Here is an 18,379-nt window from a genome sequence, read left to right as displayed (position 1 = left end):
GACCTACAAGATCTTTTAGAACTAACACCCCAAAAAGATGTCCTTTTCATTCTAGGGGACTGGAATGCAAAAGTAGGAAGTCAAGAAACACCTGGAGTAACAGGCAAATTTGGCCTTGCAATGCGGAATGAAGCAGGGCAAAGACTAATAGAGTTTTGCCAAGAAAATGCACTGGTCATAGCAAACACCCTCTTCCAACAACACAAGAGAAGACTCTACACATGGACATCACCAGATGGTCAAAACTGAAATCAGACTGATTATATTCTTTGCAGCCAAAGATGGAGAAGCTCTATACAGTCAGCAAAAACAAGACCAGGAGCTGACTGTGGCTCAGATCATGAACTCCTTATTTCCAAATTCAGACTTAAATTGAAGAAAGTAGGGAAAACCACTAGACCATTCAGGTATGACCTAAATCAAATCCCTTATGATTATTCAGTGGAAGTGAGAAATAGATTTAAGGGCCTAGATCTGATAGATAGAGTGCCTGATGAACTATGGAATGAGGTTTGTGACATCGTACAGGAGACAGAGATCCAGACCAGCCTCATGGAAAAGAAATGCAAAAAAGCAAAATGGCTGTCTGGGGAGGCCTTACAAATAGCTGTGAAAAGAAGAGAAGCTAAAAGCAAAGGAGAAAAGGAAAGATATAAGCATATGAATGCAGAGTTCCAGAGAATAGGAAGAAGAGATAAGAAAGCCTACTTCAGCGATCAATGCAAAGAAAGAGAGGAAAACAACAGAATGGGAAACACTAGAGATCTCTTCAAGAAAATTAGAGATACCAAGGGAATATTTCATGCAAAGATGAGCTCAATAAAGGACAGAAATGGTATGGACCTAACAGAAGCAGAAGATATTAAGAAGAGGTGGCAAGAATACATAGAAGAACTGTACAAAAAAGATCTTCACAACCCGGATAATCACGATGGTGTGATCACTCATCTAGAGCCAGACATCCTGGAATATGAAGTCAAGTGGGCCTCAGAAAGCATCACTACGAACAAAGCTAGTGGAGGTGATGGAATTCCAGTTGAGCTATTTCAAATCCTGAAAGATGATGCTGTGAAAGTGCTGCACTCAATATGCCAGCAAATTTGGAAAACTCAGCAGGGGCCACAGGACTGGAAAAGGTCAGTTTTCATTCCAATCACAAAGAAAGGCAATGCCAAAGAATGCTCAAACTACAGCACAATTGCACTCATCTCACATGCTAGTAAAGTAATGCTCAAAATTCTCCAAGCCAGGCTTCAGCAATACATGAACCGTGAACTTCCAGATGTTCAAGCTGGTTTCAGAAAAGGCAGAGGAACCAGAGATCAAATCGCCAACATCCACTGGATCATGGAAAAAGCAAGAGAGTTCCAGAAAAACATCTATTTCTGCTTCATTGACTATTCCAAAGCCTCTGACTGTGTGGATCACAATAAACTGGAAAATTCTGAAAGAGATGGGAATACGAGACCACCTAACCTGCCTCTTGAGAAATCTGTATGCAGGTCAGGAAGCAACAGTTAGAACTGGACATGGAACAACAGACTGGTTCCAAATAGGAAAAGGAGTACGTCAAGGCTGTATATTGTCACCCTGCTTCTTTAACTTACATGCAGAGTACATCATGAGAAACGCTGGACTGGAAGAAACACAAGCTGGAATCAAGATTGCCGGGAGTAATATCAATAACCTCAGATACGCAGATGACACCACCCTTATGGCAGAAAGTGAAGAGGAACTAAAAAGCCTCTTGATGAAAGTGAAAGTGGAGAGTGAAAAAGTTGGCTTAAAGCTAACATTCAGAAAACGAAGATCATGGCATCTGGTCCCATCACTTCATGGGAAATAGATGGGGAAACAGTGGAAACAGTGTCAGACTTTATTTTTTTAGGCTCCAAAATCACTGCAGATGGTGATTGCAGCCATGAAATTAAAAGACACTTACTCCTTGGAAGAAAAGTTATGATCAACCTAGATAGCATATTCAAAAGTAGAGACATTACTTTGCCGACTAAGGTCCGTCTAGTCAAGACTATGGTTTTTCCAAAGGTCATGTATGGATGTGAGAGTTGGACTGTAAAGAAGGCTGAGCACCGAAGAATTGATGCGTTTGAACTGTGGTGTTGGAGAAGACTCTTGAGAGTCCCTTGGACTGCAAGGAGATCCAACCAGTCCATTCTGAAGGAGATCAGCCCTGGGATTTCTTTGGAAGGAATGATGCTAAATCTGAAACTCCAGTACTTTGGCCACCTCATGCGAAGAGTTGTCTAATTGGAAAAGACTTTGATGCTGAGAGGGATTGGGGGCAGGAGGAGAAGGGGACGACAGAGGATGAGATGCCTGGATGGCATCACTGACTCGATGGACGTGAGTCTAAGTGAATTCTGGGAGTTGGTGATGGACAGGGAGGCCTGGCGTGCAGCAATTCACGGGGTCACAAAGAGTCAGACATGACTGAGCGACTGAACTGACTGAGTATTCCGTTGTGTACCACAGCTTCTTTGTCCATTCATCTCGATGAACATCTAGCTTGCTTCCATTTTCCAGCCACTGTAAAAAGTGCTGCAGTGAGCAATGGGATACATGTGTCTTTTTCAATTTCGGTTTCCTCAAGGTATATGCCTAGGAGTGGGATTACTGGGTCATGTGGTGGTTTTATTTCTAGTTTTTTAAGGAATCTCAATACTGTCTTACATAGTAGCTGTATCAATTTACATTCCCACCAACAATGCAAGAGCGTTCCCTTTCTCCACAGCCTCTCCAGCATTTATTCTTTGTAGACTTTTTGATGATGGTCATTCTGACCAGTGTGAGGTGATATCTCATTGTAGTTTTGATTTGCATCTTTTCATGTGTTTGTTAGCCATCTGTCTTCTTTGAAGAAATGTCTGTTAAGGTCTTTTCCCCACTTTTTGATTGGGTTGGCTGTTTTTCTGGTATTGAGTTGTATGAGCTGCCTGTATATTTTGGAAATTAATCCTTTTCCAGTGTTTCATTTGCTATTATTTTCTCCCATTCTGAGGGTTGTCTTTTCACCTTGCTTATAGTTTCCTTTGCCGTGCAAAAGCTTTTAAGTTTAATCAGGTCCCACTTGTTTACTTTGTTTTTATTTCCATTACTCTAGGAGGTGGGTCATAGAGGATCTTGCTTTGATTTAGGTCATTGAGTGTTCTGCCTATGTTTTCCTCTAAGAGTTTTATAGTCTCTGGTCTTATATTTAGGTCCCAGAGGTCTCTGAGACTATCCTGTTCTTTTCCTTCTTTTTACTTTATTCTGCTCTTCAGAAGCTATTTCCACCATTTTATCTTCCAGCTCACTGGTCATTCTTCCGCTTCAGATATTCTGCTACTGATTCCTTCCAGAGTATTTTTAATATCAGTAATTGTGTTGTTTGTCTCTGTATGTTTATTCTTTAATTCTTCTAGGTCTTTGTTCATTGATTCTTGCATTTTCTCCATTCTCTTTTCAAGGTTTTTGATCATCTTTACTATCATTCTGAATTCTTTTTCAGGTAGTTTGCCTGTTTCCTCTTCATTTATTTGGACGTCTGTGTTTCTAGTTTGTTCCTTCATTTGTGTAGTATTTCTCTGCCTTGTCTTTTTTTTTTTTTTAAAGTATTGTGTTTGTGAAGTGAAGTAGCTCAGTTGTGCCCGACTCTTTGCGACCCCATGCCTGCACCAAGCTCCTCCATCCATGGGATTTTCTAGGCAAGAGTACTGGAGTGGGTTGCCGTTTCCTTCTTCAAGGAATCTTCCCGACCCAGGGATCAAACCCAGGTCTTCCGCACTGTATACACACGCTTGACTGTCTGAGCCTTAAGCTCTCCTTTTCCCAGGCTTAAAAGTTGAATTCTTTCTTCCCTTTGGTTTCTGCCCTCCTAAAGTTGGCCCAGTTGTTTGTATAACCTTCTCATAGGGTGAGTTTTTGTTTGTCTGTTTATTTTTCCTCTGATGGGCAAGGCTGAGTGAGGTGGTAATCCAGTCTGCTGATGATAGGATTTGTATTTTTGTTTTGTTGTTTAGCTGACATGTCTTGCACAGGGTGCTGGTTGGATAATGCCAGGTCTTATATTCTAATGGTTTCTTTGTGTGAGTTTTCACTATTTGATACTCCCTAGGGTTAGTTCTCTGGTCAGAGAAGGCAATGGCAACCTACTCCAGTACTCTTGCCTGGAAAACCCCATGGACGAAGGAGCCTGGTAGGCTGCAGTCCACGGGGTCGCTAAGAGTCGGACACGACTGAGCGACTTCACTTTCACTTTTCCTTTCATGCATTGGAGAAGGAAATGGCAATCCACTCCAGTGTTCTTGCCTGGAGAATCCCAGGGATGGGGGAGCCTGGTGGGCTGCCATCTATGGGGTTGCACAGAGTCGGACACAACTGAAGCAACTTAGCAGCAGCAGCAGCAGCAGGGTTAGTTCTCTGGTAGTCTAAGGTCTTGGAGTCAGTGCTCCCACTCCAAGGCTCAGGGCTTGATCTATTCCTCAAGACTGGGAGCGCCGCTCCTCAAAGGACGTGAGGCCCACTGCGTACTGCCCTACTCACGCTTTCCAGGGGGCAGCTCTGACCCAATCCTGGATAAAAGTCCCCGGATGCCAGACAAAGTGACAACATCGAACCCTATTCCTATTCCTCCCTGACTTCTGTATAAAACCGTCAACAGACACACCAGAGGACTTTAAAATTTCAGTGGCTTTCTAGATCAGTGTTGTTTTTCCAACTCCTGGGGGCCCAGTCATGAACACTTGCTGGGCCATACTAACCTTGGTCTTAATGGCCAGATCTCATTCTCTGGTTACCCAGTACCAAGTTCTATTGATTTCTCTCGGGGTCTCTACCTTCTCTCCCTCCTCTCCTTTGCAACCTTCTACCTTTATTATAGTAGCCTTTCAACCAGTCTCCCGTAAGTTCCTACCACAGTGGGTTTAATCACTTGGTAACATGGGCCAATTTGAATCACTCTAGGAAAAAGGATAGAAGCACGTATGCAAATATTTTTCATATAATTTGAAGCTTGTTCACAGACTCCTAGAGTAATAACTTTGCTTTTCCCCCTCAGATCTATCCCATATATCTCTAATGACATATCTCCTAAAACTCCTCTTTGATCATATTTTAAGGCTCAAAAACCTTTAGTGGTTTTGCACTACCAAGTAAATGAAACAGAGATTCACTACCCTGACATCCCAGACCATTCCTGCTTCTTTACTGTAACTCCACTATACACGTTCTGGATCCGTGATCCTAGTAACTGCCATCCTTCAAATATGCTTTATCCTTTCTCACCACTGTGTTCTCAACATTAGACATTCTCTGCCTCCAGCTTCTACCAATACATGAATTCAGCGTCTCTGCTTGAACAGACTCCATAACAGAACTCACTCTTCCTCCCACATACATCCCACTCCAGCTTGGACCTGTCCCAACAACAGACCTCTTTCCTTTGCTAAAATGAAAATTACCTCCCATTACCATCTGTGGTATGTAAGCAACACATAGTAAATTTAATCTGATTCCTGACAATCGCCCCTTTCTGCTTGCCTTCCCTGGTGCACCATGTCGCTTTCTCGTAGGATGTCACTCAGAACTGAGCACAGTTCTCTCCGTTTTTGCCCCCGACAATGGCTTGAGCACAGTAGGACAGAAGAGCAAGGCTCTTCGCTGCTTTGTGTTGGTGCTGTTCTGGCAGGGCTGCCCAAGGCTGATTAACTTTGTGGCAACCGCATTACCTCACTGACTCTATTAAGGTTTCATGCGTGCTCAGTCACTCTTAGTCATGTCCGACTCTTTGCGACCCCATGGAAGCTCACCAGGCGTCTCTGTCCATGGGATTATCCCAATACTGCAGTGGGTTGCCACTGTCTCCTCCAGGGAATCTTCCCAACGCAGGGATGGAAACTGCATCTCTCATGTCTCCTGCCTTGGCAGGTAGATTCTTTACCCCTGAGGCTGCAGGATGCTAAAACCCATAAGGTCTTTTTCACTTGCGCTGCATTTAAGTCATGGTTCCTGAACTGAAGGCAGCATTTTATTCTTTATTCCACATCGCTTGTTAGAACCAGCTTATCAAGATCCTTTGCCACCATGGATCCTATCTTCCAACCTGTTATGTGTCCCTACCAATCTCCTGGCATCAAAAAACATAATTAACTTGCCATCAGTGTCCTTTTTCAGCTTAGCTATGAATATGTTGAATAGGGCAAGGATAAGTATCCTGTTAGCTCCATTATATTCTTTCTCATCATCTTTCTTCAAATGTCCAGACCATATGCTATTCTATCCAGGAGCAAGAGGGTCTTAACTTTTAATGTCCATAAGAATCATCAAAGATGCTTGATAAGAATGCAAACTCCTGGGTCTTAGCTCCAAAGATTCAGAAGATCTAGGATAGTGGCTCAGGAATCTGGGTTTTTAATAAGCTGAATGTATCTAAATAATATTATGGAGAAAAGACCTCATTTTAAAAATAACACTTTTTACTTTTTTTTATCCTATATGTCTCCCTCCTCTGGGTTCCTGTAACTGCAATAAAACCTCATGCTAACAAGGGTGCTATCTGTCTTATTCTCCAAGATATTTCTAGTGCATGGCACATTTCAGGGAATATTATAGGCTCAGTAATTTTTTGTTAAGTTAATAAATGAATCTTTATTGTCGGTACCACTCATGGAACACATGAATATAATAAACCTACCAGTATATAGGTGAACTCTCAAACTCAACTATTACCCATGAATGACAGAAAATATGTAAAATACAGATTTGTGTCTTTTGCAGCACTTTGAACATGGAACATTAGTCCATAAGTATTTATCAAAATAGGTAAGAGGAAACGAATAAAGATTCTAGAAACAAAGATATATGAGAACTTAACAACACAATTGACGTATCAGTGGGTAAAGAATGGAATGTTTAATTTTTAAAAGTACTGGATAAACTAGCTATCCATAAGGAAAAATATAACATTAGGTCCCTTCCTTATACCATATACCATACACCATACACCCACACCCACACCCACCCACACCCACCCACACACACACACACACACACACACACACACACACACACACACACACACACACACAGCTGTAAACAGATTAAACATCTAAACAGGAAAAGCAAAAATGTAAAATTTTTTGTAAAAAACTAGGATAGTACCTTCTTATGGGGCTAAAGAAGGATTTTAAAAATAAGATATACAAAGCTTTTATAAGACTTCAGAAAACTGACACACTTAAAAATATTAAAATTGAAATATCTTCATAAGAAAAAGACTTTAAGCTAGTGAAAGGACATGCCCCAGATTGGTAAAAGGTATTTGTAACACATAATAACAAAGACTCTATACAAAGTATATCCAAAAAATGTTAAAATCAATTATAAAAGACAATTGAATAGAAAAATAAGCAAAGGATATAAACAAATAATTCACAAAAGAAGAAGACACAAAATCAGAAGAATAGAATTAAGAAGAAACCCAAAAACTCTTTAAGGCTGGCAAAAACTGAAAATGTTGATGGTAACAAATTGAGACAGGGATGTGAGGAAACCGGAACTTACAAACTGCTGTGATATAAACTGATGCAGTTACTCAGAACATAAATCAGTAGTGCCTAGGAAGTATGAGTGACACCCACACTCCTGGACCCAGAACAATGCGCCCACAGGTATGGACCAATGAGACCCATACAGCTACTGCAGCACTCTTTTTCAGTAATGACAGAATGGAAGCCACCTAACTATCCACCAGTAGGAGAATAAATACACTGTGGTTGGCTGCATCTTACAATAGGACTTAACACACTCATATGGCAGTTAAACAAAATCTACATGGATGGATTGTAAATATACAATGAAGCCACATAATCTCTCAAATGAAAAAATACAGAACGAATTTTTGGTTGTAAGAATATTTTAACACTATGGAAACGTTCTATTTAAAACATTTTTTCAGTATTTTTAAATATACAAAATTAGAATAGTGAAACCCCCTGTATTCATCACCTTGCTTCAGTCATCATTAATATTTGCCAAGCAATGGTACACATTTTTAAACACTAAAATTCATGCTGAGGAAATGGCCATTATCCAGGGCCACTAAAGAGCACAGGACATGGAGAAAGGACCACCAGGTCCTGCAGGTGCCGCCACCATGAGCAGTGTGACTCTGGCACACTGAATTCCTCTGCAGGGCTTCCAATCTGAACTGGAAAGACTTCAGATTGGGCTGATAAAATGCCTGGTGGTGGTTTAGTCGCTAAGTCGGGTCCAACTCTTTGCGACCTCATGGATTGCAGCCCGCCAGGCTCCTCTGCCCATGGATTTCCCAGGCAAGAAGACATAAAACACCAAGCAGACTCGAAGGTTCTAAAATTCAAATCAAAACACTAAACGTGGACTCCCTATTCCTTAGCATTCAGAAGCAAATAATTTGAGGTCTCTTCCAGCTCTGTGAGCACATGATTTCATCCTCAGACATGTTCTTGGAGAAGCAATAACACAGCTGCCTCCCCTCCAAAGACCCATCTTCTCTTCTCCCTAAACCTAGAGTTTGCTTTAATACCAGGGCTAGCAAGTGACTTCCTGAGAGCCCTCTTTGCTCCTAATGTTACCCCCTTGCTTCCACGACACCACTGGAGGGGACGAGGAATGCCTGTACCTGTCTCTGACACTCCAAGTGTCCAGTATGCTGTAGAGCAGGAAGGGGTTGGAAGAACTGGTAAGCAAGGGCCAAACTGCATTATCTGGAAAGGTACACACATACCTTTTGAAGCAGTGTGCTGCTGTAAGGACCCAGCAGCTACTCAGGAGCGTGGCCCCACAAAGGAGCCTACCGTTTCCATGGGATGACTTCAGCCGGAGGGATACTTGCCAAGGCCAACCACCCCTAAGAAGAAAGTAAGCCATTCATCAGAAAAGCAAGGCACATCATCCAGTAAAACAATGACTTAGGCGTGCAGGTAGGAGGAAAGGAGTATAAAAGAGACTTGAGAATGTGAACTCCTTTCCTACTTTGAGAATGATATTCCTACATCTTTGAGCAGAACACCCTGAAGATTTGCCTAAAACATCTGTGTGCATAGCCCCTAACTCTGACATCCTTGGAAACAATTTGTGTCCTCTTTATATTTCATGATTTGAAGCGTATTTTCTCCCTCACCTAAACACCCTAAAAAAGCTGGCTTTTCTTTTTTTTTTCTGTTGGTCATGCCATATGGCTTGTGGGATCTCAGTTGCCCAATGAGGGATTGAACTTGAGCCATGGCAGGGAAAGCGCAGAGTCCTAACCATTGGCATGCATGCTAAGTTGCTTCAGTCATGTCTGACTCTTTGTGACCCCATGGACTGTAGCCCGCCAGGTCCAGGGAATTCCCCTGAAGAAATATCTACTAAGCAAAGCACTGGTTTTCCATTTGTAAATTCAATAAGCAACAAAATTATATTAAGAATGAGTCAAGTCCAAAACAAATATATTCTAAATTAAATAAATGTGTAGTTATACAATTTTTCGGATTTCCTGGTAAATCAGTTCGTTTCTGCAACCCATCTATCTCATATATCAGGGGATACTGATTTGAGGAACATGGTCTATATAAATAAATATAGGTCAAAGGGCAGTGAAATTATCGGTGTAATCTGTATTTAGTTTAGAAAATAAGACAAATCCACTATATAATAGTAGAAAATGTCCCAATTTGTAATCCCCTCTCTCTCTGTATAAATAATTCTGTAATATGGAAAATCACTTCTGAAGAAACTTTTACCTTAAAGAATTCTTCCCACCAATGATCCGCTTCTGCCGACGGGGCAATAATCTCAAACCACAAACAGATGAGAGGGACTCTGAAGCAGAATGAGGTTTTTAATTAAACTACCACATTGCTGATACTGGGGAAGAGATACAAGTGACACATTTCCCTGCAGCTGCTTCCTCTATTTTAAAGTGCCTTTTCTCTTCAAATTATAGGCTATTTTTCTTATAATGGGCTTCCCTGGTGGCTCAGAGGTTAAAGCATCTGCCTGCAATGTGGGAGACCTGGGTTCGATCCCTGGGTTGGGAAGATCCCCTGGAGAAGGAAATGGCAACCCACTCCAGTATTCTTGCCTGGAAAATCCCATGGACAGAGGAGCCTGGTGGACTATACTCCACGGGGTAGCAAATAGTCAGACACGACTGAGCTACTTCACTTCACTTCACTTTCTTATAATAAAAATTGAATGTTGTTTCCTCAATTAACAAAGGCAACAATAATTCACAAGTAGCCATGGAACTTTATGAGGTTTCCCACAGTCAGCTGAGGTTTCAAGGACTGGGGAATGGTCTGGCCCTTTCTAGTGCATTGTCCTTATGGTACCCACACCTACTCCTCTGCTGACTATGGAGACTGTTCAGGAGTTCAGAAATACTAAACAAGAGGACTACAAAAAATAATGATGATCTGAATTATTTAATTGTCACAGACAACACTCTTCCAAGCCACATATACACATGTAACTCAGAGAAGCAAAGCACATTCCCAGGAAGAAATTCTGACACAAATTTACATTTATTCAAATAGCATATTAATATATGCAAAGGATTTACGAAGCCAGTTTAAGTGGCAAATTGGATTTAAGGCTATGCAGTCAAACATCTCAAAATAACAGATTTCTGTCAAGAGTATTAAAGAAGAGTTAAATTGAAAATATATGAAAAGGTGGTATATAAAAGAAGAGTAAATAAGGTGTGACTAGTTTTAAAAATAATTTTAGAAAGTGTGTGTGTGTGCTAAGTTGCTTCAGTCACGTCCAACTCCTTGTGACCCTGTGGACCGGAGCCTGCCAGGTTCCTCTGTCCATGGGATTTCCCAGGCAAGAATACTGGAGTAGGTTGCCGTTTCTTCTTCCAAGGGGTCTTCCCAACCCAGGGATGGTTAAGTATGTAAGTGTAAAATGCAGTATATACTGTTTTTCTATCAGAGTAGGAAGAAAGGGTAGGAATTGTGCCAAGACCATGAAAGTCTAGTCAGCATTAATATTCTCCCATAATAACCAGGTAAAAGGGAGCCAAACAGGATATCAGCACTAGATATTTCCTCATGGAGAAAGAGGTTCAGCAATGTGTACCAAGGTCACTAATTTGTCAAATGAGCTCAGAGACATGCCGTCAAACCTTAATCCTCATCTCTTATGATATGAGTCCTCTACATGACACTGTGAGGTAGAAGATACCAGAAAAACACAAGTTTCCAATAATGTTCCAAGTCAGGTCAATGCATATAATGCCAACACAAAGAATGATGTGATATTAAGCAAGCAAAACCAAAAGTTTACATCATTCTGGGGCAAAGTACCAGATTGCAAAAAAGTAGAATTTATTGAAAGCCATAAAATGCACTATTATAAAAAAGTTATAAAGTAAAATGAAATCCATTTATGAAAGGATCCCATTAGATGATCAAAAACTGATGGCTTGAGTTTTAATCACCTTATAGAAGTTAATAGGTCTTGAACCTCAACACAAAATAAACAAGTTAATAAGTCAGATTCAGTAATCCAGTTGGTCTAAGATAAAATCTTTTTATTTCAGATATGGTAGCATGGGGACCATGGAAAGGTATCAAAATGAGCACTGCTACACCTTTGGAAGGCATTAAAGCAAATGTATTAATAATGATGAAATAAATATGGCATTTCATATTGTAAGACAGGTTTATTTTACATAAAAATATACTAAAATATTTCAGTTACTGAATTTTTATGTTTTTCTACTGCTTAGGAAATTTTCCATAATCCAAAGAATTAGCTATGTTTACTTTGTAACTGTATTTAAATTACTGAAGGGAATTTAATTAAGTTACAGTCTATAGTTAGGAAAAATTGGCTTACCAAATCATGTTTATTTCATGTAATACATATATATATATATAAAACAAAACATAAAGGGTTGCAAATATTCTTCACACTCAAAAGACTCTCAGATAATGAAGAATCGTATTAACAATATCCAATTTATTGGATTTCTTTAATGGTTATTAAAAGATGCTAGAAAAAGAGGATACTCAAGTATAGATACACCTGATTTTAAGCAAATCTTAAGTATCAAAACCACGAATTTTTAATCTACATAAATAAATGACTGTTCTTTTCATAAAACATAACCATAGTTTCCTCCAAAAGAGCTAGTTTTTCCCCTTCTTCACTTAAAGCAGTATTTGTTTCATAAAAACTAAACTCAGTTTCTATGAACTCATCTATTTATTGAAGTATGAACTATCCATCACTGTATTATACTGAAAGATTACTTCTTATTTTCCTTGCTGCTGCTAAGTTGCTTCAGTCGTGTCCGATTCTGTGCGACCCCATAGACGGCAGGCTCCACCATCCCTGGGATTCTCCAGGCAAGAACACTGGAGTGGGTTGCCATTTCCTTCTCCAATGCATGAAAGTGAAAAGTGAAAGTGAAGTCACTGAGTTGTGTCCAACTCTAGCAACCCCATGGACTACAGCCTACCAGGCTCCTCTGTCCATGGGATTTTCCAGGCAAGAGTACTGGAGTGGGGTGCCATTGCCTTCTCCTTACATTCTTAAATTTCAGAAAGTAAAATCTACAAAAGATAATTTTCTTTTTGCAATTAATTTAAAAAGCTATCCCTGTTAAGATATTAATAAGAGTGGAGGAAGTGCCCTTCTCTGATTCACCTTTAAATTTTCATTTCTTTCCTGCTTTTATGAAGCAAATATCATTTCTAAACCTTCACGGATACCAGCAAGTTTGACAGTTTTTTACATTGAAAGAACGAATGGTTATAAATGGCTAAGAATGTCAAAGTGGGACAATCTCAGAGATTACAAAATCCTCTAAACCCACTCCTGCCCCTGAACTCTGCTCTCTCTGGGACTCCCACACAGGAAAGTTGCCTCTAAATACTAGCAGAACGAACAAGGTATTGAATATATTCTTATGGAAGGGAGTTCATTACCGAAGTACTGCTCAAAACAATAACAAGGGGTTGAGTATTCTTTGACCTTCACAGAAACGTCCCAGAAGGTGACATACCTTTACTACTGTTTCCTGGTGCTTTTTTCCCAAGATAATCACAAATAACTCCTGCGTCTTCACTGTGGCGGCAGTCATGGTCTCCGATGTCTTGTCTGACACAGTCGGCCAGGGACCGTTCGTTGCCTGTGCACTTCACGTTATCCATATGGATGGGTCCCTCCCCTTCCCCAAAATACGCCATGCTCCTTGCTCTGGCTGGGCCCCTGGAAACAGAGCCTTCTTGAGGATGTGGAGAGTCAGTCAATCATACATTTGAATAAATCACAACATATACTCTCATCCAAGAATATTTCTTAACTTTCATATATTAATATTAGCATCTATATATGCTAAAAAAAAAAAAAAAATTCGGAGAAGGCAATGGCACCCCACTCCAGTACTCTTGCCTGGAAAATCCCATGGACAGAGGAGCCTGGTGGGCTATAGTCCATGGGGTTGCTGAGAGTCGGGCACGACTGAGCAACTTCACTTTCCCTTTTCACTTTGATTCATTGGAGAAGGAAATGGCAACCCGCTCCAGTGTTCTTGCCTGGAGAATCTCAGGGACGGAGGAGCCTGGTAGGCTGCTGTCTATGGGGTCGCACAGAGTCGGACACAACTGAAGCGACTTAGCAGCATGCTAAAAATTATTTTATGACTATCAAAAAAAAAGCTTGAGAGATAATAACTATACATTCTTTGTTATCATATTCCATGCCTTCTTGATTACATCTTAATTTCTAATAAGAAAGTCGAATATCAAAAATTTATGATAGTCTTAAACTCTAGTTTAAGCAGGAAAAAAAAAATCTTCTCAAAAATATCTACTCTCTTCCAGAGCATAATACTCTCTTAAAATCGGCTTCCAAGAAAATTTGAGAATTAAATAATTACCTAAGGAGCTAAGAATTTTTAAAGCCCGCTTTAGAAGCAAAAACACACAAATTTCAACTGGGAAAGAGAAAACCAGGAACCATAGTTAAGAAGGCAAAATTACTTTAGGTATATCACTTTTCTTTGGTTTCCCTCTTTTTTAAATAATATATTACTTCTTATTAAATATCCAAATACAAAATTTTCAGTGAAGCATTTCAAACTAACACCATATTCAAAACTCAGTTCCTGTTAAATTAATGACATGATTATGAATAGCCAAGTTTTAATGTTTGAATTATAGGAAAATTATCCTTGTAACTTCAAGTTAGGGAAAGATTTATTAAAAAAAAAAAAAAAGCATATATGGTATACCTTAAATTAAAAGACTGATAAGCTCAACAAAAATTTAAAAATGCCACTTCACTAAAAACCACCAAAGGAAAGTGAAAAGATAATTTTAAAGTTGATGAGTATGTATACTATAAATATGTGTGTGTGTGTTGATGAATGCATTCTCTAACAGAGAGAAATAGCATACAATATACAAATAACTCAAATTTCATCTATAAAATAAAAAACCAGCAACCAGTAGAAAAGCAGGAGAGTTTTAAATCAAAAGAAACTGTCTTATTAAAAATGACAATATAGACCAGATTGCTAATATTAAAATACTTTCTACTTAGTTAGCATAAGGTTATTATACTTTCCTTATAGTTATGCAAGGAACTCAGGCAAAGTAGTTTATTGATATGGATTATCTGAGGAATTTGCTTGAATAATTCCCTTTCAGCTATGAGACCTGGCCTCACAGGCTTGTAGCTGGCAGTACACTCATATCAAAAATGTACCCTAAAATTTCATCGGTATTAGTGATGGCTACTCTGACATAAATTACAAATAAAAATAAGATTTAACCCATTAGAAATACTTATAGTCATGGAAGATCAAACAGGCAACTTTAAAGTTACTCTTTAATTCTTTCTACATATAAAACTTTCAATAGTTGTATAAGTAAAAAAATGCTCATTGTATCAAGTTTGCAAAATAAAAATATTAAAAAGCACAACTACACACTGCTAGCATTTGGCACACATTTATGGGGAAAATATTAACTATGATTTTTAATTGTTAAACAAAAACTCATTGTACAGACTAGTGGATCTCAAACCAAGTGGACGATTCTTACGAAGGTGGTTCTGCATCAAATTTCAGTGTAGGAAAAAAAAAGAATTTATTTCCTTACTATTGCATGTTTATTTTAAAATTTTTATAGGTTTTACAAGTATACACATCCTGATATATTAATCTTTATGGGCAGCTTAAATTTCTTCCCAGAAGTGAAATTTTTTATTCAACAGATATAAACATGTCTTAAGATTCTGGATATATACATTGTTTCATATAGGACAAGTCTTTGGAAAGCAAATTACGCATTTGAAATATGTATAATAAAATATAACTATTTAAAGGAAAAGTATTTTTCTGATTTACTTTGTACATCACAGTTCTGATCTGTCTGGAATTTATTTTTGTTAATATTAGTGAGGGATCTAGCTTTATTTCAGTCCCTAAAGTAACTGTCCTAATAACTCTTCCTGCTGACTTAAAGGGCATTTTTATTTACTTATTTATCATGCTTGTGAGTACACAAGCCACTTCTTGGTCTGTAAGTTCAATAATTCTACACATTAAAATTACCTTTGGGTACCTGTAAAATACAGCACAATCTGAACCCCACTGGATGTCAATTAAAGTAGAACTAAGATGTTAAGTAAAGAGGGAGTGGGGCCAGGCCTGGGTAATATTTTTTATGTACCAAAATGATTTCCAGGCACAACCAAGGCTGTTAACCATCACTGACCTCTTTGCCTATTCCTGTGCCAATTTCACATAGACTTGATTTCAGATGAATCCGGAAGTGAAGCCCTTCTCCCCAACCATCATACACACCAAGAAAACAATGACTTCGATGAGGAGAGCATTTAAGGTACAGATTAATTTCTATTTTGTCTTCCTATTCAGAGTTGTGGAGTATCACGAAGTCTTACAGCTTCTGTAAAGATTTACTAATAGCTTTTTTTCACACAGACCTCAATATTTGTGAAGTTTATTCCTTGAATTTTTTTGAGTTTTGTACCTTTTATAAATGACATTTAAAAAAATTTTCTACTTAGCATATAGGAACATTACTGCTTTTTAAAAATATTTATATTTCATATGGTTACATTAATAAACACTAGTCTAGTGTCTTTTCAGATGATCCTCCTGGGTTTTCTAGGTGGACACTGCATTATTCATATAAAATTCTGGCTTCTTAAAAATTCCAATATCTCAGCTCTTAATGATTAGTGGAAACTCCAGATAAAACTGAGTCATTGCAGTAAAAACAGGCACACTTATTTGTTCCTATTTCATGCTTATTTGTGATAATAGAGTTAAGGTAGTTTTATTCTATTCTCAGCATCCTAAGAGATATGAGACAGGAATACTGATTTTTATCATGTAACTTTTCAACATTATTATGATAATCATATATGTTTTCATTTATAGACAACACACCAAAATACATTAAATTGAATGCTTCAGCTGAACTACTCTCATATTCTTATAGAAAATTTGAGTGATATTGTTCTTTTAATATACTGCTGATAAATTCATTAATATTTTGTTTAGAATTTTTAATATAGATTAATGAGTTTTCTTTTGGGTATGAATCCTTGTCTAGACTTAAAATTAAGTTATATTAACTTCATAGTGAACGGAAAGATTATTTTTTTTGCTGTACTTTTATATTAAGAACTCAGGAGCCATCTGTGTCTTAAAGACTGGTCAAAACTCTTCAGCAAAAGTCAAGACTCAGTTCTCCTGTCATTAGTAATTTATTTAATTTATTTGGGTTTTTTATCTTTTGTATCAACTGTAAAAATTTTTTTTTTGGTTTGAGTTTTTAGGTTTTTTTTTTTTTCTTTTTGGCTATGCTACATGGCTTGCAGTATCTTAGTTCCCCAACCAGGGTTTGAACCTGGGTCCCCACAGTGAAAACACCAAGGCCAAACCACTGGACTGCCAGGGAATCCTCTTGATAATTATATTTTTTGTTGAAATGTACAGTTTCCTAGATAATTGTTCATTTCATCCAGAGGTGCAAATTCATTGCCTAAAAGTAAGTTTATAGTATTCTACAATTTTTAACCCTCTGTATCTGTGCTTATGTTTCTTTTCGCTAATGTTTACTTTTTGCATAGGAATCTAGAATGTCAGGTCCATGAATCAAGGCAAATTGGAAGTGGTCAAACAAGAGATGGCAAGAGTGAATGTCAATATTCTAGGAATTAGCGAACTAAAATGAACTGGAATGGGTGAACTTAACTCAGAGACCATTATATCTACTACTGCGGGCAGGAATCCCTCAGAAGAAATGCAGTAGCCATCATGATCAACAAGAGAATCCAAAATGCAGTACCTGGATGCAATCTCAAAAACGACAGAATGATCTCTGTTCGTCTCCAAGGCAAACCATTCAATATCACACTTATCCAAGTCTATGCCCCAACCAGTAACGCTGAAGAAGCTGAAGTTGAACGGTTCTATGAAGACCTACAAGACCTTCTAGAACTAACACCTAAAAAAGATGTCCTTTTCATGATAGGGGACTGGAATGCAAAAGTAGGAAGTCAAGAAACACCTGGAGTAACAGGCAAATTTGGCCTTGCAATGTGGAATGAAGCAGGGCAAAGACTAATAGAGTTTTGCCAAGAAAATGCACTAGTCATAACAAACACCCTCTTCCAAGAACACAAGAGAAGACTCTACACATGGACATCACCAGATGGCCAACATTGAAGTCAGATTGATTATATTCTTTGTAGCCAAAGATGGAGAAGCTCTATACAGTCAACAAAAACAAGACCAGGAGCTGACTGTGGCTCAGATCATGAACTCCTTATTTCCAAATTCAGACTTAAATTGATGAAAGTAGGGAAAACAGCTAGACCATTCAGGTGTGACCTAAATCAAATCCCTTATGATTATACAGTGGAAGTGAGAAATAGATTTAAGGGCCTAGATCTGATAGATAGAGTGCCTGATGAACTATGCAATGAAGTTCATGACATTGTACAGGAGACAGGGATTCAGACCATCCCCATGGAAAAGATATGCAAAAAATCAAAATGGCTGTCTGGGGAGGCCTTACAAATAGCTGTGAAAAGAAGAGAAATGAAAAGCAAAGGAGAAATGGAAAGATATAAGCATCTGAATGCAGAGTTCCAGAAAATAGGAAGAAGAGATAAGAAAGCCTTCTTTAGCAATCAATGCATAGAAATCGAGGAAAACAACAGAATGGGAAAAACTAGAGATCTCTTCAAGAAAATTAGAGATACCAAGGGAACATTTCATGCAAAGATGGGCTCGATAAAGGACAGAAATGGTCTGGACCTAATAGAAGCAGAAGATATTAAGAAGAGGTGGCAAGAATACACA

The 18,379-nt window shown here is 38.5% G+C and overlaps 1 protein-coding gene across 1 annotated transcript in view; it reads right to left on the bottom strand.

Moving 5' to 3' along the window:
- PRSS12 (serine protease 12) overlaps positions 1–18,379 on the bottom strand; it is an 86,104-nt gene that overhangs the window by 14,381 nt on the left and 53,344 nt on the right. Inside the window, 3 exon segments of the mRNA XM_068975727.1 lie at positions 8,765–8,887; positions 9,765–9,843; positions 13,040–13,245. Coding sequence (XP_068831828.1) covers positions 8,765–8,887; positions 9,765–9,843; positions 13,040–13,245 — 408 coding nt within the window.

The sequence above is a fragment of the Capricornis sumatraensis genome, chromosome 7 (assembly GCF_032405125.1).
Source record: "Capricornis sumatraensis isolate serow.1 chromosome 7, serow.2, whole genome shotgun sequence".
Lineage (NCBI taxonomy): Eukaryota > Metazoa > Chordata > Mammalia > Artiodactyla > Bovidae > Capricornis > Capricornis sumatraensis.
This window is presented reverse-complemented; position numbering and strand designations above follow the sequence as displayed.